The 22,893-nt window shown below is 47.3% G+C and overlaps 1 protein-coding gene across 1 annotated transcript; it reads left to right on the forward strand.

Annotated features, from left to right (window-relative positions):
• The first annotated feature begins 1,722 nt into the window (after positions 1 to 1,722).
• On the forward strand, positions 1,723 to 10,158 carry LOC129846586 (saxiphilin-like). The gene is made up of 7 exons (XM_055914531.1): positions 1,723 to 1,744; positions 1,802 to 1,933; positions 2,064 to 2,153; positions 7,620 to 7,751; positions 7,883 to 7,972; positions 9,798 to 9,929; positions 10,061 to 10,158. The coding sequence occupies exons 1-7, from the start codon at positions 1,723 to 1,725 to the stop codon at positions 10,156 to 10,158; spliced, it is 696 nt and encodes a 231-aa protein (XP_055770506.1).
• Positions 10,159 to 22,893: the final 12,735 nt, after the last annotated feature.

Here is a 22,893-nt window from a genome sequence, read left to right on the forward strand (position 1 = left end):
CTTTACAAGATGCTCCACTGATTTCAGAAACATGATCTCTCTTCTTCCTGTGTCTTTCTCTATCACAATCTCTCTTCTTCCTGTGTCCTTCTGTATCACGATCTCTCTTCTTCCTGTGTCCTTCTGTATCCCGATCTCTCTTCTTCCTGTGTCCTTCTGTATCATGATCTCCCTTCTTCCTGTGTCTTTCTGTACTATGATCTCTCTTCATTCTTTCTTTCAGTATCAGGATCTCTCTTCTTCTTGTGTCCTTCTGTATCACGATCTCTCTTCTTCCTTTGTCTTTCTGTATCACGATCTCTCTTCTTCCTGTGTCTTTCAGTATCATGATCTCTCTTCTTCCTGTGTTTTTCCACTTCCGACCATTCAGGTCATTAACCCTCATCCTTCCGCCACATACCATCAGAACTGACAGCCAAATTGTTCTCATTCCAGCACAGCTGTTGCTTAAACAACTATTTCTTAATTTCCTGCATTTTTTCTGCACTAATCGCCGCCATTTCGGACCTCCAACTCTGTGCGGGGATCCAGAAGGAGTGTTCTGACTGGACGGGTCCTTAAAAAGTAGAGGAGGGAGAGGTAGAATTTAACTCACAGGCAGGACAGAGAGAGAAAGAGAGAGACCCAGTGAAGACCTTTGAAGATCTCTGAAGGAGTGAAGCAACAACTGAAGATTTCAGAAATGTACATCTGAAATGGCTTCCTATTCAGTATAGGGCACTGCTTCTGACCAGGGCCAATAGGGGAACAGGGTCCCAGATAGGATGCAGTCTCCTGACCAGGGCCATAGGGGAACAGGGTCCAATATAGGATGCAGTCTCCTGACCAGGGCCCAAAGGGGAACAGGGTCCCATATAGGATGCAGTCTCCTGACCAGGGCCAAAGGGGAACAGGCTCCCATATAGGATGCAGTCTCCTGACCAGGGCCCAAAGGGGAACAGGGTCCCATATAGGATGCAGTCGCCTGACCAGGGCCCAAAGGGGAACAGGGTCCCATATAGGATGCAGTGTCCTGACCAGGGCCAATAGGGGAACAGGGTCCCATATAGGATGCAGTCTTCTGACCAGGGCCAATAGGGGAACAGGATCCCATATAGGATGCAGTCTCCTGACCAGGGCCAATAGGGGAACAGGGTCCCATATAGGATGCAGTCTCCTGACCAGGGCCAATAGGGGAACAGGGTCCCATATAGGATGCAGTCTCCTGACCAGGGCCAATAGGGGAACAGGGTCCCATATAGGATGCAGTCTCCTGACCAGGGCCCTTCAGGGAACAGGGTCTCATATAGGATGCAGTCTCCTGACCAGGGCCCAAAGCGGAACAGGGTCCCATATAGGATGCAGTCTCCTGACCAGGGCCAATAGGGGAACAGGATCCCATATAGGATGCAGTCTCCTGACCAGGGCCCAAACGGGAACAGGGTCCCATATATGATGCAGTCTCCTGACCAGGGCCCAAAGCGGAACAGGGTCCCATATAGGATGCAGTCTCCTGACCAGGGCCAATAGGGGAACAGGGTCCCATATAGGATGCAGTCTCCTGACCAGGGCCAATAGGGGAATAGGGTCCCATACAGGATGCAGTCTCCTGACCAGGGCCAATAGGGGAACAGGGTCCCATATAGGATGCAGTCTCCTGACCAGGGCCAATAGGGGAACAGGGTCCCATATAGGATGCAGTCTCCTGACCAGGGCCCAAAGGGGAACAGGGTCCCATATAGGATGCAGTCCATGATTCCAGAATGTATATCCATCATTGTTATGTTATGTCCACATTACAATGTATGTTCCCTGTATCCAGATGCTACGATCCGACCCAAGACCCCCTGTGAGCGTGCTAGAGATGATGTGATAAATGGCCTAATTGAAGCCTTCATCCCCACATGTGATGTCGCTGGACAATACACCCCTGAGCAATGTTCCGGCTCTACAGGTTAACACACACACTCATACAAGCCCACAGTAAATTATCCAATTCAGTTGAACGTTACAATTAAATCTCTTACTGGTAATGTGTAAATATTGTCTATGTAACAGTTTATTAACATGTCCAATTCTGGTAGGTTGCTGTTGGTGTGTGAACAGTTCTGGACAGAAGATCCTGGGTACTGAGACTCTACCAGGCACTGCTAGAATCAACTGTGCCACACAGAGTAAGTGAGGCCCTGTGGTCTCATCCAACACCATCACCACTTTAAACTCCAACACATCACTACTCTTGCTTCCTAACCTTGGATATCTTTATACTTTCATTACAAGATGCTCCACTGATTTCAGAAACATGATCTCTCTTCTTCCTGTGTCTTTCTCTGTCACAATCTCTCTTCTTCCTGTCTTTCTGTATCATGATCTCTCTTCTTCCTGTGTCCTTCTGTATCTTGATCTCTCTTCTTCCTGTGTCTTTCTGTACTATGATCTCTCTTCATTCTTTCTTTCAGTATCACGATCTCTCTTCTTCTTGTGTCTCTGTATCACGATCTCTCTTCTTCCTGTGTCTTTCTGTATCATGATCTCTCTTCTTCCTGTGTTTTTCCACTTCCGACCATTCAGTTCATTAACCCTCATCCTCCAGCTACATTCCATCAGAACTGACAGCCATATTGTTCTCATTCCAGCACAGCTGTTGCTTCAACAACTATTTATTAATTTCCTGCATTTTTTCTGCACAAATCGCCGCAATTTCGGACCTCCAACTCTCCGTGCGGGGATCCAGAGGGAGTGTTCTGACTGGACGGGTCCTTAAAAAGGAGAGGAGGGAGAGGTAGAATTTAACTCACAGGCAGGACAGAGAAAGAGAGAGACCCAGTGAAGACCTTTGAAGATCTCTGAAGGAGTGAAGCAACATCTGAAGATTTCAGAAATGTACATCTGAAATGGCTTCCTATTCAGTATAGGGCACTGCTTCTGACCAGGGCCAATAGGGGAACAGGGTCCCATATAGGATGCAGTCTCCTGACCAGGGCCCAAAGGGGAACAGGGTCCCATATAGGATGCAGTCTCCTGACCAGGGCCAATAGGGGAACAGGGTCCCATATAGGATGCAGTCTCCTGACCAGGGCCCAAAGGGGAACAGGGTCCCATATAGGATGCAGTCTCCTGACCAGGGCCAATAGGGGAACAGGGTCCCATATAGGATGCAGTCTCTTGACCAGGGCCAATAGGGGAACAGGGTCCCATATAGGATGCAGTCTCCTGACCAGGGCCCAAAGGGGAACAGGGTCCCATATAGGATGCAGTCTCCTGACCAGGGCCAATAGGGGAACAGGGTCCCATATAGGATGCAGTCTCCTGACCAGGGCCAATAGGGGAACAGGCTCCCATATAGGATGCAGTCTCCTGACCAGGGCCCAAAGCGGAACAGGGTCCCATATAGGATGCAGTCTCCTGACCAGGGCCCTTCAGGGAACAGGGTCCCATATAGGATGCAGTCTCCTGACCAGGGCCCAAAGGGGAATAGGGTCCCATATAGGATGCAGTCTCCTGACCAGGGCCAATCGGGGAACAGGGTCCAATATAGGATCCAGCCTCCTGACCAGGGCCCAAAGGGGAACAGGGTCCCATATAGGATGCAGTCTCCAGACCAGGGCCCAAAGCGGAACAGGGTCCCATATAGGATGCAGTCTCCTGACCAGGGCCCTTCAGGGAACAGGGTCCCATATAGGATGCAGTCTCCTGACCAGGGCCCAAAGGGGAACAGGGTCCCATATAGGATGCAGTCTCCTGACCAGGGCAAATAGGGGAACAGGGTCCCATATAGGATGCAGTGTCCTGACCAGGGCCAATAGGGGAACAGGGTCCCATATAGGATGCAGTCTCCTGACCAGGGCCCTTCAGGGAACAGGGTCCCATATAGGATGCAGTCTCCTGACCAGAGCCCAAAGGGGAACAGGCTCCCATATAGGATGCATTCTCCTGACCAGGGCCCCATATAGGATGCAGTCTCCTGACCAGTGCCCAAAGGGGAACAGGGTCCCATATAGGATGCAGTCTCCTGACCAGGGCCAATAGGGGAACAGGGTCCCATATAGGATGCTGTCTCCTGACCAGGGCCAATAGGGGAACAGGGTCCCATATAGGATGCAGTCTCCTGACCAGGGCCCAAAGGGGAACAGGGTCCCATATAGGATGCTGTCTCCTGACCAGGGCCAATAGGGGAACAGGGTCCCATATAGGATGCAGTCTCCTGACCAGGGCCAATAGGGGAACAGGGTCCCATATAGGATCCAGTCTCCTGACCAGGGCCAAATAGGGGAACAGGGTCCCATATGGGATGCAGTCTCCTGACCAGGGCCAATAGGGGAACAGGGTCCCATATAGGATGCAGTCTCCTGACCAGGGCCCAAACGGGAACAGGGTCCCATATAGCATACAGTCTCCTGACCAGGGCCAATAGGGGAACAGGGTCCCATATAGGATGCAGTCCATGATTCCAGAATGTATATCCATCATTGTTATGTTATGTCCATATTACAATGTATGTTCCCTGTATCCAGATGCTACGATACGACCCAAGACCCCCTGTGAGCGTGCTAGAGATGATGTGATAAATGGCCTAATTGGAGCCTTCATCCCCACATGTGACGCCGCTGGACAATACACCCCTGAGCAACGTTCCGGCTCTACAGGTTAACACACACACTCATACAAGCCCACAGTAAATTATCCAATTCAGTTGAACGTGACAATTAAATATCTTACTGTAAAATGTGTAAATATTGTCTATGTAACAGGTTATTAACATGTCTTTCTGGTAGGTTACTGTTGGTGTGTGAACAGTTCTGGACAGAAGATCCCGGGTACTGAGACTCTACCAGGCACTGCTAGAATCAACTGTTCCACACAGAGTAAGTGAGGCCCTGTGGTCTCATCCAACACCATCACCACTTTAAACTCCAACACATCACTACTATTGCTTCCTACCTTGGATATCTTTAAACTTTCTTTACAAGATGCTCCACTGATTTCAGAATCATGATCTCTCTTCTTCTTGTGTCTTTCTGTACTATGATCTCTCTTCATTCTTTCTTTCAGTATCAGGATCTCTCTTCTGCTTGTGTCTTTCTGTATCACGATCTCTCTTCCTCCTGTGTCTTTCTGTATCACGATCTCTCTTCTTCCTGTGTCTTTCTGTATCAGGATCTCTCTTCTTCCTGTGTTTTTCCACTTCCGACCATTCAGTTCATTAACCCTCATCCTCCAGCTACATTCCATCAGAACTGACAGCCATATTGTTCTCATTCCAGCACAGCTGTTGCTTAAACAACTATTTCTTAATTTCCTGCATTTTTTCTGCACTACTCGCCGCCATTTCGGACCTCCAACTCTCCGTGCGGGGTTCCAGAGGGAGGGTTCTGACTGGACGGGTCTTTAAAAAGTAGAGGAGGGAGAGGTAGATTTTAACCTGTTTGGGGTGCAAGCCCGAAATCGGACGAAAATGACAACAGCTGCAGGGCGCGAAATTCAAAATCTATTTTTTAAAAATATTTAACTTTTACACATTAACAAGTCCAATACAGCATTTGAAAGATAAACATCTTGTCAATCCAGCCAACATGTCCGATTTTTTAAATGTTTTACAGAGAAAACACCACATATATTTATGTTAGCTCACCACCAAATACAAAAGTGGACAGACACGTATGGATATGATTATGAAGTATGAATTATGATTCAAGTAGCATGCAAAAGCCAACCGAAATAAACTAAAACCAACCTAAAGAGCCCAGAAAAAACTACCTCAGATGACAGTCATATAACATGTTACACAATAAATCTATGTTTTGTTCATAAAAAGTGCATATTTTAGCTATAAATCAGTTTTACATTGATGCTACCCAAAAATGCTAACACATAGCTAGAGTCTGAATCCAGACGGGAGTAGCCAGAGAAAATACATACACCAACGTCGGCTACTAATTACACCTCATAAAACATTTCAGAAAAACATATGGTGGATAGCTAATGAAAGACAGATATCGTGTGAATAAAGCCAACATTTCCGATTTTTGAAGTGTTTTACAGCGAAAACACAATATATCGTTATATTAGCTAACAACATAAGCTAGCATAAGTCAGCACTAGCATTGGTCAAGCGCTAGCCTAGCACAGTTAGCCCAGTTAGCACAGCACAGCTCAACAGATATATGAAAAAGCATCCCAAATTGGGTCTTATCTTTGTTGATATTCCATCAGAATGTTGTAACGGGGTCCAATGTCCAGTAGAGTCTTTAGTTGGGTTCCAGAACGAATTATTTCCCTCTTTGGTTAGCAAGCACAATAGCATTGCGGCGCTACACAGCGTTTCTTCAAAAAATTCTTCCGTCGGATCACATCTAAAGTCCAGAATAAATTGCAATAATATAATTAAAGTATATTGAAAAAACATACTTTAGGATGATTTTGTGACATGTATCAAATAATATCGTAGTCAGACATCATATTCACCGTTATCTACCTTGTTCCAGAAGCCGAGACCAAATTCTGCTTCGCGCCCGGATTTTTTTTTTAACTGCGCAGGTCTCACAAGAAGGTGTGTTATTCAGTCCATGGACGAGATATTCGACTCCTTTCAATTCTCACTTCCGCATTACAGCCTGACGAAGGCGTGTGACGTGTTTATATGGTCCCAAGTCAAAGGGCCTTTTATAGAGAAGGTCTTAAAGAGACACATCGCATTTTGGAAATCTCAATTCGGCTGGGAAAAGGGCTATAAAAATATTTCTGTTCGACTTAGAGAAACAATTCAAACCTTTTTAGAAACTATAGACTGTTATCTATCCAACAGTAGTAAATATATGCATATTGGAAAATAAAAAGTTTCTTAGGAGGCCGTTTGAAAATGTGCACACATTTTCCAGTTTTTTCAATATTCAGCTTGCAGCCCAAACAGGTTAACTCACAGGCAGGACAGAGAGAGAGAGACCCAGTGAAGACCTTTGAAGATCTCTGAAGGAGTGAAGCAACAACTGAAGATTTCAGAAATGTACATCTGAAATGGCTTCCTATTCAGTATAGGGCACTGCTTCTGACCAGGGCCTATAGGGGAACGGGTCCCATATAGGATGCAGTCTCGTGACCAGGGCCAAAGGGGAACAGGGTCCCATATAGGATGCAGTCTCCTGACCAGGGCCCAAAGGGGAACAGGGTCCCATATAGGATGCAGTCTCCTGACCAGGGCCAATAGGGGAACAGGGTCCCATATAGGATGCAGTGTCCTGACCAGGGCCAATAGGGGAACAGGATCCCATATAGGATGCAGTGTCCTGACCAGGGCCAATTGGGGAACAGGGTCCCATATAGGATGCAGTCTCCTGACCAGGGCCAATAGGGGAACAGGGTCCCATATAGGATGCAGTCTCCTGACCAGGGCCCAAAGGGGAACAGGGTCCCATATAGGATGCAGTCTCCTGACCAGGGCCAATAGGGGAACAGGGTCCCATATAGGATGCAGTGTCCTGACCAGGGCCAATAGGGGAACAGGGTCCCATATAGGATGCAGTCTCCTGACCAGGGCCAATAGGGGAACAGGGTCCCATATTGGATGCAGTCCATGATTCCAGAATGTATATCCATCATTGTTATGTTATGTCCACATTACAATGTATGTTCCCTGTATCCAGATGCTACGATCCGATCCAAGACCCCCTGTGAGCGTGCTAGAGATGATGTGATAAATGGCCTAATTGAAGCCTTCATCCCCACATGTGATGTCGCTGGACAATACACCCCTGAGCAATGTTTCGGCTCTACAGGTTAACACAAACACTCATACAAGCCCACAGTAAATTCTCCAATTGAGTTGAACGTGACAATTAAATCTCTTACTGTAAAATGTGTAAATATTGTCTATGTAACAGGTTATTTAGATGTCCAATTCTGGTAGGTTACTGTTGGTGTGTGAACAGTTCTGGACAGAAGATCCTGGGTACTGAGACTCTACCAGGCACTGCTAGAATCAACTGTTCCACCCAGAGTAAGTGAGGCCCTGTGGTCTCATCCAACACCATCACCACTTTAAACTCCAACACATCACTACTGTTGCTTCCTACCTTGCATATCTTTAAACTTTCTTTACAAGATGCTCCACTGATTTCAGAATCATGATCTCTCTTCTTCCTGTGTCTTTCTGTACTATGATCTCTCTTCTTCCTGTGTCTTTCTGTATCAGGATCTCTCTTCTTCCTGTGTTTTTCCACTTCCGACCATTCAGTTCATTAACCCTCATCCTCCAGCTACATTCCATCAGAACTGACAGCCATATTGTTCTCATTCCAGCACAGCTGTTGCTTAAACAACTATTTCTTAATTTCCTGCATTTTTTCTGCACTAATCGCCGCCATTTCGGACCTCCTACTCTCTGTGCGGGGTTCCAGAGGGAGTGTTCTGACTGGACGGGTCCTTAAAAAGTAGAGGAGGGAGAGGTAGAATTTAACTCACAGGCAGGACAGAGAGAGAAAGAGAGAGACCCAGTGAAGACCGTTGAAGATCTCTGAAGGAGTGAAGCAACATCTGAAGATTTCAGAAATGTACATCTGAAATGGCTTCCTATTCAGTATAGGGCACTGCTTCTGACCAGGGCCAATAGGGGAACAGGGTCCCATATAGGACGCAGTCTCCTGACCAGGGCCAATAGGGGAACAGGGTCCAATATAGGATGCAGTCTTCTGACCGGGGCCAATAGGGGAACAGGGTCCCATATAGGATGCAGTCTCCTGACCAGGGCCAATAGGGGAACAGGATCCCATATAGGATGCAGTCTCCTGACCAGGGCCAATAGGGGAACAGGGTCCCATATAGGATGCAGTCTCCTGACCAGGGCCAATAGGGGAACAGGGTCCCATATAGGATGCAGTCTTCTGACCAGGGCCCAAAGGGGAACAGGGTCCCATATAAGATGCAGTCTCCTGACCAGGGCCCAAAGGGGAACAGGGTCCCATATAGGATGCATATAGGATACACGGTCCCGTGTGGCTCAGTTGGTAGAGCATGGCGCTTGCAACGCCAGGGTTGTGGGTTCATTTCCCACGGGGGGACCAGGGTTCAATTCCCACGGGGGGACCAGGATGAATATGTATGAACTTTCCAATTTGTAAGTCGCTCTGGATAAGAGCGACTGCTAAATGACTTAAATGTAAATGTAAATGTAAATGATGCTGTCTCCTGACCAGGGCCCAAAGGGAACAGGGTCCCATATAGGATGCAGTCTCCTGACCAGGGCCAATAGGGGAACAGGGTACCATATAGGATGCAGTCTCCTGACCAGGGCCATAGGGGAACAGAGTCCCATATAGGATGCAGTCTCCTGACCAGGGCCCAAAGGGAACAGGGTCCCATATAGGATGCAGTCTCCTGACCAGGGCCAATAGGGGAACAGGGTCCCATATAGGATGCAGTCTCCTGACCAGGGCCCAAAGGGAACAGGGTCCCATATAGGATGCAGTCTCCTGACCAGGGCCCAAAGGGAACAGGGTCCCATATAGGATGCAGTCTTCTGACCAGGGCCATAGGGTAACAGGGTCCCATATAGGATGCAGTCTCCTGACCAGGGCCCGAAGGGGAACAGGGTCCCATATAGGATGCAGTCTCCTGACCAGGGCCATAGGGGAACAGGGTCCCATATAGGATGCAGTGTCCTGACCAGGGCCAATAGGGGAACAGGGTCCCATATAGGATGCAGTCTCCTGACCAGGGCCCAAAGGGGAACAGGGTACCATATAGGATGCAGTCCATGATTCCAGAATGTATATCCATCATTGTTATGTTATGTCCACATTACAATGTATGTTCCCTGTATCCAGATGCTACGATCCGACCCAAGACCCCCTGTGAGCGTGCTAGCGATGATGTGATAAATGGCCTAATTGAAGCCTTCATCCCCACATGTGATGTCGCTGGACAATACACCCCTGAGCAATGTTCCGGCTCTACAGGTTAACACACACACTCATACAAGCCCACAGTAAATTATCCAATTCAGTTGAACGTGACAATTAAATCTCTTACTGTAAAATGTGTAAATATTGTCTATGTAACAGGTTATTAACATGTCCAATTCTGGTAGGTTACTGTTGGTGTGTGAACAGTTCTGGACAGAAGATCCTGGGTACTGAGACTCTACCAGGCACTGCTAGAATCAACTGTTCCACACAGAGTAAGTGAGGCCCTGTGGTCTCATCCTACACCATCACCACTTTAAACTCCAACACATAACTACTCTTGCTTCCTAACCTTGGATATCTTTATACTTTCCTTACAAGATGCTCCACTGATTTCAGAAACATGATCTCTCTTCTTCCTGTATATTTCTCTGTCACAATCTCTCTTGTTCCTGTCTTTCTGTATCATGATCTCTCTTCTTCCTGTGTCCTTCTGTATCTTGATCTCTCTTCTTCCTGTGTCCTTCTGTATCTTGATCTCTCTTCTTCCTGTGTCTTTCTGTATCTTGATCTCTCTTCTTCCTGTGTCTTTCTGTACTATGATCTCTCTTCATTCTTTCTTTCAGTATCACGATCTCTCTTCTTCTTGTGTCTTTCTGTATCACGATCTCTCTTCCTCCCGTTTCTTTCTGATCACGATCTCTCTTCTTCCTGTGTCTTTCTGTATCAGGATCTCTCTTCTTCCTGTGTTTTTCCACTTCCGACCATTCAGTTCATTAACCCTCATCCTCCAGCTACATTCCATCAGAACTGACAGCCATATTGTTCTCATTCCAGCACAGCTGTTGCTTAAACAACTATTTCTTCATTTCCTGCATTTTTTCTGCACTAATCGCCGCCATTTCGGACCTCCTACTCTCTGTGCGGGGTTCCAGAGGGAGTGTTCTGACTGGACGGGTCCTTAAAAAGTAGAGGAGGGAGAGGTAGATTTTAACTCACAGGCAGGACAGAGAGAGAAAGAGAGAGACCCAGTGAAGACCTTTGAAGATCTCTGAAGGAGTGAAGCAACATCTGAAGATTTCAGAAATGTACATCTGAAATGGCTTCCTATTCAGTATAGGGCACTGCTTCTGACCAGGGCCAATAGGGGAACAGGGTCCCATATAGGATGCAGTCTCCTGACCAGGGCCAATAGGGGAACAGGGTCCCATATAGGATGCAGTCTCCTGACCAGGGCCCAAGGGGAACAGGGTCCCATATAGGATGCAGTCTCCTGACCAGGGCCAATAGGGGAACAGGGTCCCATATAGGATGCAGTCTCCTGACCAGGGCCAATAGGGGAACAGGGTCCCATATAGGATGCAGTCTCCTGACCAGGGCCCAAGGGGAACAGGGTCCCATATAGGATGCAGTCTCCTGACCAGGGCCAATAGGGGAACAGGGTCCCATATATGACGCAGTCTCCTGACCAGGGCCCAAAGGGGATCAGGGTCCCATATAGGATGCAGTCTCCTGACCAGGGCCAATAGGGGAACAGGGTCCCATATAGGATGCAGTCTCCTGACCAGGGCCAATAGGGGAACAGGGTCCCATATAGGATGCAGTCTCCTGACCAGGGCCAATAGGGGAACAGGGTCCCATATAGGATGCAGTCTCCTGACCAGGGCCAATAGGGGAACAGGGTCCCATATAGGATGCAGTGTCCTGACCAGGGCCAAAAGGGGAACAGGGTCCCATATAGGATGCAGTCTCCTGACCAGGGCCCAAAGCGGAACAGGGTCCCATATAGGATGCAGTCTCCTGACCAGGGCCCAAAGGGGAACAGGGTCCCATATAGGATGCAGTCCATGATTCCAGAATGTATATCCATCATTGTTATGTTATGTCCACATTACAATGTATGTTCACTGTATCCAGATGCTACGATCCGATCCAAGACCCCCTGTGAGCGTGCTAGAGATGATGTGATAAATGGCCTAATTGAAGCCTTCATCCCCACATGTGATGTTGCTGGACAATACACCCCTGAGCAATGTTCCGGCTCTACAGGTTAACACACACACTCATACAAGCCCACAGTAAATTATCCAATTCAGTTGAACGTGACAATTAAATCTCTTACTGTAAAATGTGTAAATATTGTCTATGTAACAGGTTATTAACATGTCCAATTCTGGTAGGTTACTGTTGGTGTGTGAACATTTCTGGACAGAAGATCCTGGGTACTGAGACTCTACCAGGCACTGCTAGAATCAACTGTGCCACACAGAGTAAGTGAGGCCCTGTGGTCTCATCCAACAGCATCACCTCTTTAAACTCCAACACATCACTACTATTGCTTCCTACCTTGGATATCTTTAAACTTTCTTTACAAGATGCTCCACTGATTTCAGAATCATGATCTCTCTTCTTCTTGTGTCTTTCTGTACTATGATCTCTCTTCATTCTTTCTTTCAGTATCAGGATCTCTCTTCTGCTTGTGTCTTTCTGTATCACGATCTCTCTTCCTCCTGTGTCTTTCTGTATCACGATCTCTCTTCTTCCTGTGTCTTTCTGTATCAGGATCTCTCTTCTTCCTGCGTTTTTCCACTTCCGACCATTCAGTTCATTAACCCTCATCCTCCAGCTACATTCCATCAGAACTGACAGCCATATTGTTCTCATTCCAGCACAGCTGTTGCTTAAACAACTATTTCTTAATTTCCTGCATTTTTTCTGCACTACTCGCCGCCATTTCGGACCTCCAACTCTCCGTGCGGGGTTCCAGAGGGAGGGTTCTGACTGGACGGGTCCTTAAAAAGTAGAGGAGGGAGAGGTAGATTTGTAACTCACAGGCAGGACAGAGAGAGAGAGACCCAGTGAAGACCTTTGAAGATCTCTGAAGGAGTGAAGCAACAACTGAAGATTTCAGAAATGTACATCTGAAATGGCTTCCTATTCAGTATAGGGCACTGCTTCTGACCAGGGCCTATAGGGGAACAGGGTCCCATATAGGATGCAGTCTCGTGACCAGGGCCAAAGGGGAACAGGGTCCCATATAGGATGCAGTCTCCTGACCAGGGCCCAAAGGGGAACAGGGTCCCATATAGGATGCAGTCTCCTGACCAGGGCCAAAAGGGGAACAGGGTCCCATATAGGATGCAGTCTCTTGACCAGGGCCAATAGGGGAACAGGGTCCCATATAGGATGCAGTCTCCTGACCAGGGCCCAAAGGGGAACAGGGTCCCATATAGGAGGCAGCCTCCTGACCAGGGCCCAAAGGGGAACAGGGTCCCATATAGGATGCAGTCTCCTGACCAAGGCCCAAAGGGGAACAGGGTCCCATATAGGATGCAGTCTCCTGACCAGGGCCAATAGGGGAACAGGGTCCCATATTGGATGCAGTCCATGATTCCAGAATGTATATCCATCATTGTTATGTTATGTCCATATTACAATGTATGTTCCCTGTATCCAGATGCTACGATCCGATCCAAGACCCCCTGTGAGCGTGCTAGAGATGATGTGATAAATGGCCTATTTGGAGCCTTCATCCCCACATGTGACGCCGCTGGACAATACACCCCTGAGCAATGTTCCGGCTCTACAGGTTAACCTTTCACGAGTATCTACCCCGGGTCCGGGAGCACCCCCCACCCCCCCCCCCACACTGAGTAGCATCGCTAGCATAGCGTCACAATCAAATAGTAGCATCTAAATATCATTAAATCACAAGTCCAAGACACCCAATGAAAGATACAGATCTTGTGAATAAAGCCACCATTTCAGATTTTTAAAATGTTTTACAAGGAAGACAAAATATGTAAATCTATTAGCTAACCACGTTAGCAAAAGACACCACTTTTCTAACTCCATCAGTTTCTTACTCCATCAGGTGCTATCACCAATTCGGCTAAACTAAGATATTGATAGCCACTAACCAAGAAAAAACCTCATCAGATGACAGTCCGATAACATATTTATGGTATAGGATAGGTTTTGTTAGAAAAATGTGCATATTTCAGGTAGATATCATAGTTTACAATTGCACCCACCGTCACAAATGGACTAAAATAAATACATAGAGCAACGTGTTTACCTAATTACTAATCATCAAACATTTCGTAAAAATACACAGCATACACTAATCGAAAGACACATATCCTGTGAATACAGACAATATTTCAGATTTTCTAAGTGTCTTACAGCGAAAACACAATAAATCGTTATATTAGCATAGCAAATGTGCAAACATTACCCCAGCATTGATTCTAGCCAAAGAGAGCGATAACGTAAACATCGCCAAAATATATTAATTTTTTCACTAACCTTCTCAGAATTCTTCAGATGACACTCCTGTAACATCATATTACAACATACATATACAGTTTGTTCGAAAATGTGCATATTTAGCCACCAAAATCATGGTTAGACAATGACAAAAGTTGCCCAGCTGGTCAGACAATGTCGTGCGCCATTTTAGACAGTGATTACATTTACATTTACATTTAAGTCATTTAGCAGACGCTCTTATCCAGAGCGACTTACAAATTGGTGCATTCACCTAATGACATCCAGTGGAACAGCCACTTTACAATAGTGCATCTACATCTTTTAAGGGGGGGGGGGGGGCAGAAGGATTGCTTTATCCTATCCTAGGTATTCCTTGAAGAGGTGGGGTTTCAGGTGTCTCCGGAAGGTGGTGATTGACTCCGCTGTCCTGGCGTCGTGAGGGAGTTTGTTCCACCATTGGGGTGCCAGAGCAGCGAACAGTTTTGATTGGGCTGAGCGGGAACTGTACTTCCTCAGTGGTAGGGAGGCGAGCAGGCCAGAGGTGGATGAACGCAGTGCCCTTGTTTGGGTGTAGGGCCTGATCAGAGCCTGAAGGTACTGAGGTGCCGTTCCCCTCACAGCTCCGTAGGCAAGCACCATGGTCTTGTAGCGGATGCGAGCTTCAACTGGAAGCCAGTGGAGAGAGCGGAGGAGCGGGGTGACGTGAGAGAACTTGGGAAGGTTGAACACCAGACGGGCTGCGGCGTTCTGGATGAGTTGTAGGGGTTTGATGGCACAGGCAGGGAGCCCAGCCAACAGCGAGTTGCAGTAATCCAGACGGGAGATGACAAGTGCCTGGATTAGGACCTGCGCCGCTTCCTGTGTGAGGCAGGGTCGTACTCTGCGGATGTTGTAGAGCATGAACCTACAGGAACGGGCCACCGCCTTGATGTTATCTAGTCGTATACATAAATACTCATAAACGTGACTAAAAAATATAGGGTGGACAGCGATTGATAGACAATTTAATTCTTAATACAATCGCTGATTTACATTTTTTAAATGATCCTTACTTTTCAATAGTTTGCGCCAAGCGAAGCTACATCTACCAAAATGGCGTCATAAGCGATTAACATTTTTAGACAGAAACACGATTTATCATAATAAATTGTTCTTACTTTGAGGTGTTCTTCCATCAGAATCTTGGGCAAAGAATCCTTTCTTGGGTCTAATCGTCTTTTGGTCGAAAGCTGTCCTCTTGCCATGTGGAAATGCCCACTGCGTTCGGCATGAACTGGAAACCTGCCCGGCGCTTCAAAGTGTCTCAGAAATAAATGTCCCAAAATGCGCACTAAACGGATATAAATTGCTATAAAACGGTTTAAATTAACTACCTTATGATGTTTTTAACTCCTATAACGAGTAAAAACATGACCTGAGAAATATTACTGGCTACACTAATGCTTGGAAAAAGAGCAGGTCGGTGTCCACCGCGCGCCCGCCGCATCTGGAAAAGAGTTCCTACCTACACGTTTTTTTGATTTATAGTGGCTGTGATTGCGCAATCGATACCATTCAAAGCGTCATCACGTAAAGGCATCCAGGGGAAGACGTAAGCAGTGTCCGTATCCTGATAGCGTTCACAGTGGCCTTTAAACTGACTCCAGATCAGGGGCCAAAATGTGTGAAATCTGACTCCATGTCAGGGAAATTGCTGTAGAATGAGTTCTGTTCCAATCAGAGACAAAAGTCCAACGCCTATAGAAACTAGAGAGTGTTTTCTATCCAATAATAGTAATAATATGCATATTGTACGAGCAAGAATTGAGTAGGAAGCCGTTTAATCTGTAATGGAATTATGCTAACGAGAAAACAGCACCCCCTGTAGTCGCAAAGAGTTAACACACACACGCATACAAGCCCACAGTAAATTATCCAATTCAGTTGAACGTGACAATTAAATATCTTACTGTAAAATGTGTAAATATTGTCTATGTAACAGGTTATTAACATGTCCAATTCTGGTAGGTTACTGTTGGTGTGTGAACAGTTCTGGACAGAAGATCCTGGGTACTGAGACTCTACCAGGCACTGCTAGAATCAACTGTGCCACACAGAGTAAGTGAGGCACTGTGGTCTCATCCAACACCATCACCACTTTAAACTCCAACACATCACTACTATTGCTTCCTACCTTGGATATCTTTAAACTTTCTTTACAAGATGCTCCACTGATTTCAGAATCATGATCTCTCTTCTTATTTTGTCTTTCTGTATCATAATCTCTCTTCATCCTGTGTCTTTCTGTATCACGATCTCTCTTCTTCCTGTGTCCTTCTGTATCACGATCTCTCTTCTTCCTCTGTCTTTCTGTATCACGATCTGTCTTCTTCCTGTGTCTTTCAGTATCATGATCTCTCTTCTTCCTGTGTTTTTCCACTTCCGACCATTCAGGTCATTAACCCTCATCCTTCCGCCACATACCATCAGAACTGACAGCCAAATTGTTCTCATTCCAGCACAGCTGTTGCTTAAACAACTATTTCTTAATTTCCTGCATTTTTTCTGCACTAATCGCCGCCATTTCGGACCTCCAACTCTGTGCGGGGATCCAGAGGGAGTGTTCTGACTGGACGGGTCCTTAAAAAGTAGAGGAGGGAGAGGTAGAATTTAACTCACAGGCAGGACAGAGAGAGAAAGAGAGAGACCCAGTGAAGACCTTTGAAGATCTCTGAAGGAGTGAAGCAACATCTGAAGATTTCAGAAATGTACATCTGAAATGGCTTCCTATTCAGTATAGGGCACTGCTTCTGACCAGGGCCAATAGGGGAACAGGGTCCCATATAGGATGCAGTCTCCTGAACAGGGCCAATAGGGGAACAGGGTCCCATATAGGATGCAGTCTCCTGACCAGGGCCAATAGGGGAACAGGGTCCCAGATAGGATGCAGTCTCCTGACCAGGGCCAATAGGGGAACAGGGTCCCAGATAGGATGCAGTCTCCTGACCAGGGCCAATAGGGGAACAGGGTCCCAGATAGGATGCAGTCTCCTGACCAGGGCCAATAGGGGAACAGGGTCCCAGATAGGATGCAGTCTCCTGACCAGGGCCAATAGGGGAACAGGGTCCCAGATAGGATGCAGTCTCCTGACCAGGGCCAATAGGGGAACAGGGTCCCATATAGGATGCAGTCTCCTGACCAGGGCCCAAAGGGGAACAGGGTCCCATATAGGATGCAGTCTCCTGACCAGGGCCAATAGGGGAACAGGGTCCCATATAGGATGCAGTCTCCTGACCAGGGCCCAAAGGGGAACAGGGTCCCATATAGGATGCAGTCTCCTGACCAGGGCCCAAAGGGGAACAGGGTCCCATATAGGATGCAGTCTCTTGACCAGGGCCAATAGGGGAACAGGGTCCCATATAGGATGCAGTCTCCTGACCAGGGCCCAAAGGGGAACAGGGTCCCATATAGGATGCAGTCTCCAGACCAGGGCCCAAAGCGGAACAGGGTCCCATATAGGATGCAGTCTCCTGACCAGGGCCCTTCAGGGAACAGGGTCCCATATAGGATGCAGTCTCCTGACCAGGGCCCAAAGGGGAACAGGGTCCCATATAGGATGCAGTCTCCTGACCAGAGCCAATAGGGGAACAGGGTCCCATATAGGATGCAGTGTCCTGACCAGGGCCAATAGGGGAACAGGGTCCCATATAGGATGCAGTCTCCTGACCAGGGCCCTTCAGGGAACAGGGTCCCATATAGGATGCAGTCTCCTGACCAGAGCCCAAAGGGGAACAGGGTCCCATATAGGATGCAGTCTCCTGACCAGGGCCAATAGGGGAACAGGGTCCCATATAGGATGCAGTCTCCTGACCAGGGCCCTTCAGGGAACAGGGTCCCATATAGGATGCAGTCTCCTGACCAGGGCCCAAAGGGGAACAGGGTCCCATATAGGATGCAGTCTCCTGACCAGGGCCAATAGGGGAACAGGGTCCCATATAGGATGCAGTCTCCTGACCAGGGCCCAAAGGGGAACAGGGTCCCATATAGGATGCAGTCTCCTGACCAGGGCCAATAGGGGAACAGGGTCCCATATAGGATGCAGTCTCTTGACCAGGGCCAATAGGGGAACAGGGTCCCATATAGGATGCAGTCTCCTGACCAGGGCCCAAAGGGGAACAGGGTCCCATATAGGATGCAGTCTCCAGACCAGGGCCCAAAGCGGAACAGGGTCCCATATAGGATGCAGTCTCCTGACCAGGGCCCTTCAGGGAACAGGGTCCCATATAGGATGCAGTCTCCTGACCAGGGCCCAAAGGGGAACAGGGTCCCATATAGGATGCAGTCTCCTGACCAGAGCCAATAGGGGAACAGGGTCCCATATAGGATGCAGTGTCCTGACCAGGGCCAATAGGGGAACAGGGTCCCATATAGGATGCAGTCTCCTGACCAGGGCCCTTCAGGGAACAGGGTCCCATATAGGATGCAGTCTCCTGACCAGAGCCCAAAGGGGAACAGGCTCCCATATAGGATGCATTCTCCTGACCAGGGCCCCATATAGGATGCAGTCTCCTGACCAGTGCCCAAAGGGGAACAGGGTCCCATATAGGATGCAGTCTCCTGACCAGGGCCAATAGGGGAACAGGGTCCCATATAGGATGCTGTCTCCTGACCAGGGCCAATAGGGGAACAGGGTCCCATATAGGATGCAGTCTCCTGACCAGGGCCCAAAGGGGAACAGGGTCCCATATAGGATGCTGTCTCCTGACCAGGGCCAATAGGGGAACAGGGTCCCATATAGGATGCAGTCTCCTGACCAGGGCCAATAGGGGAACAGGGTCCCATATAGGATCCAGTCTCCTGACCAGGGCCAAATAGGGGAACAGGGTCCCATATGGGATGCAGTCTCCTGACCAGGGCCAATAGGGGAACAGGGTCCCATATAGGATGCAGTCTCCTGACCAGGGCCCAAAGGGGAACAGGGTCCCATATAGGATGCAGTCCATGATTCCAGAATGTATATCCATCATTGTTATGTTATGTCCATATTACAATGTATGTTCCCTGTATCCAGATGCTACGATACGACCCAAGACCCCCTGTGAGCGTGCTAGAGATGATGTGATAAATGGCCTAATTGGAGCCTTCATCCCCACATGTGACGCCGCTGGACAATACACCCCTGAGCAACGTTCCGGCTCTACAGGTTAACACACACACTCATACAAGCCCACAGTAAATTATCCAATTCAGTTGAACGTGACAATTAAATATCTTACTGTAAAATGTGTAAATATTGTCTATGTAACAGGTTATTAACATGTCTTTCTGGTAGGTTACTGTTGGTGTGTGAACAGTTCTGGACAGAAGATCCTGGGTACTGAGACTCTACCAGGCACTGCTAGAATCAACTGTTCCACACAGAGTAAGTGAGGCCCTGTGGTCTCATCCAACACCATCACCACTTTAAACTCCAACACATCACTACTATTGCTTCCTACCTTGGATATCTTTAAACTTTCTTTACAAGATGCTCCACTGATTTCAGAATCATGATCTCTCTTCTTCTTGTGTCTTTCTGTACTATGATCTCTCTTCATTCTTTCTTTCAGTATCAGGATCTCTCTTCTGCTTGTGTCTTTCTGTATCACGATCTCTCTTCCTCCTGTGTCTTTCTGTATCACGATCTCTCTTCTTCCTGTGTCTTTCTGTATCAGGATCTCTCTTCTTCCTGTGTTTTTCCACTTCCGACCATTCAGTTCATTAACCCTCATCCTCCAGCTACATTCCATCAGAACTGACAGCCATATTGTTCTCATTCCAGCACAGCTGTTGCTTAAACAACTATTTCTTAATTTCCTGCATTTTTTCTGCACTACTCGCCGCCATTTCGGACCTCCAACTCTCCGTGCGGGGTTCCAGAGGGAGGGTTCTGACTGGACGGGTCCTTAAAAAGTAGAGGAGGGAGAGGTAGATTTGTAACTCACAGGCAGGACAGAGAGAGAGAGACCCAGTGAAGACCTTTGAAGATCTCTGAAGGAGTGAAGCAACAACTGAAGATTTCAGAAATGTACATCTGAAATGGCTTCCTATTCAGTATAGGGCACTGCTTCTGACCAGGGCCTATAGGGGAACAGGGTCCCATATAGGATGCAGTCTCGTGACCAGGGCCAAAGGGGAACAGGGTCCCATATAGGATGCAGTCTCCAGACCAGGGCCCAAAGCGGAACAGGGTCCCATATAGGATGCAGTCTCCTGACCAGGGCCCTTCAGGGAACAGGGTCCCATATAGGATGCAGTCTCCTGACCAGGGCCCAAAGGGGAACAGGGTCCCATATAGGATGCAGTCTCCTGACCAGAGCCAATAGGGGAACAGGGTCCCATATAGGATGCAGTGTCCTGACCAGGGCCAATAGGGGAACAGGGTCCCATATAGGATGCAGTCTCCTGACCAGGGCCCTTCAGGGAACAGGGTCCCATATAGGATGCAGTCTCCTGACCAGAGCCCAAAGGGGAACAGGCTCCCATATAGGATGCATTCTCCTGACCAGGGCCCCATATAGGATGCAGTCTCCTGACCAGTGCCCAAAGGGGAACAGGGTCCCATATAGGATGCAGTCTCCTGACCAGGGCCAATAGGGGAACAGGGTCCCATATAGGATGCTGTCTCCTGACCAGGGCCAATAGGGGAACAGGGTCCCATATAGGATGCAGTCTCCTGACCAGGGCCCAAAGGGGAACAGGGTCCCATATAGGATGCTGTCTCCTGACCAGGGCCAATAGGGGAACAGGGTCCCATATAGGATGCAGTCTCCTGACCAGGGCCAATAGGGGAACAGGGTCCCATATAGGATCCAGTCTCCTGACCAGGGCCAAATAGGGGAACAGGGTCCCATATGGGATGCAGTCTCCTGACCAGGGCCAATAGGGGAACAGGGTCCCATATAGGATGCAGTCTCCTGACCAGGGCCCAAAGGGGAACAGGGTCCCATATAGGATGCAGTCCATGATTCCAGAATGTATATCCATCATTGTTATGTTATGTCCATATTACAATGTATGTTCCCTGTATCCAGATGCTACGATACGACCCAAGACCCCCTGTGAGCGTGCTAGAGATGATGTGATAAATGGCCTAATTGGAGCCTTCATCCCCACATGTGACGCCGCTGGACAATACACCCCTGAGCAACGTTCCGGCTCTACAGGTTAACACACACACTCATACAAGCCCACAGTAAATTATCCAATTCAGTTGAACGTGACAATTAAATATCTTACTGTAAAATGTGTAAATATTGTCTATGTAACAGGTTATTAACATGTCTTTCTGGTAGGTTACTGTTGGTGTGTGAACAGTTCTGGACAGAAGATCCTGGGTACTGAGACTCTACCAGGCACTGCTAGAATCAACTGTTCCACACAGAGTAAGTGAGGCCCTGTGGTCTCATCCAACACCATCACCACTTTAAACTCCAACACATCACTACTATTGCTTCCTACCTTGGATATCTTTAAACTTTCTTTACAAGATGCTCCACTGATTTCAGAATCATGATCTCTCTTCTTCTTGTGTCTTTCTGTACTATGATCTCTCTTCATTCTTTCTTTCAGTATCAGGATCTCTCTTCTGCTTGTGTCTTTCTGTATCACGATCTCTCTTCCTCCTGTGTCTTTCTGTATCACGATCTCTCTTCTTCCTGTGTCTTTCTGTATCAGGATCTCTCTTCTTCCTGTGTTTTTCCACTTCCGACCATTCAGTTCATTAACCCTCATCCTCCAGCTACATTCCATCAGAACTGACAGCCATATTGTTCTCATTCCAGCACAGCTGTTGCTTAAACAACTATTTCTTAATTTCCTGCATTTTTTCTGCACTACTCGCCGCCATTTCGGACCTCCAACTCTCCGTGCGGGGTTCCAGAGGGAGGGTTCTGACTGGACGGGTCTTTAAAAAGTAGAGGAGGGAGAGGTAGATTTTAACCTGTTTGGGGTGCAAGCCCGAAATCGGACGAAAATGACAACAGCTGCAGGGCGCGAAATTCAAAATCTATTTTTTAAAAATATTTAACTTTTACACATTAACAAGTCCAATACAGCATTTGAAAGATAAACATCTTGTCAATCCAGCCAACATGTCCGATTTTTTAAATGTTTTACAGAGAAAACACCACATATATTTATGTTAGCTCACCACCAAATACAAAAGTGGACAGACACGTATGGATATGATTATGAAGTATGAATTATGATTCAAGTAGCATGCAAAAGCCAACCGAAATAAACTAAAACCAACCTAAAGAGCCCAGAAAAAACTACCTCAGATGACAGTCATATAACATGTTACACAATAAATCTATGTTTTGTTCATAAAAAGTGCATATTTTAGCTATAAATCAGTTTTACATTGATGCTACCCAAAAATGCTAACACATAGCTAGAGTCTGAATCCAGACGGGAGTAGCCAGAGAAAATACATACACCAACGTCGGCTACTAATTACACCTCATAAAACATTTCAGAAAAACATATGGTGGATAGCTAATGAAAGACAGATATCGTGTGAATAAAGCCAACATTTCCGATTTTTGAAGTGTTTTACAGCGAAAACACAATATATCGTTATATTAGCTAACAACATAAGCTAGCATAAGTCAGCACTAGCATTGGTCAAGCGCTAGCCTAGCACAGTTAGCCCAGTTAGCACAGCACAGCTCAACAGATATATGAAAAAGCATCCCAAATTGGGTCTTATCTTTGTTGATATTCC

Source organism: Salvelinus fontinalis, unplaced genomic scaffold, assembly GCF_029448725.1.
Source record: "Salvelinus fontinalis isolate EN_2023a unplaced genomic scaffold, ASM2944872v1 scaffold_0593, whole genome shotgun sequence".
Lineage (NCBI taxonomy): Eukaryota > Metazoa > Chordata > Actinopteri > Salmoniformes > Salmonidae > Salvelinus > Salvelinus fontinalis.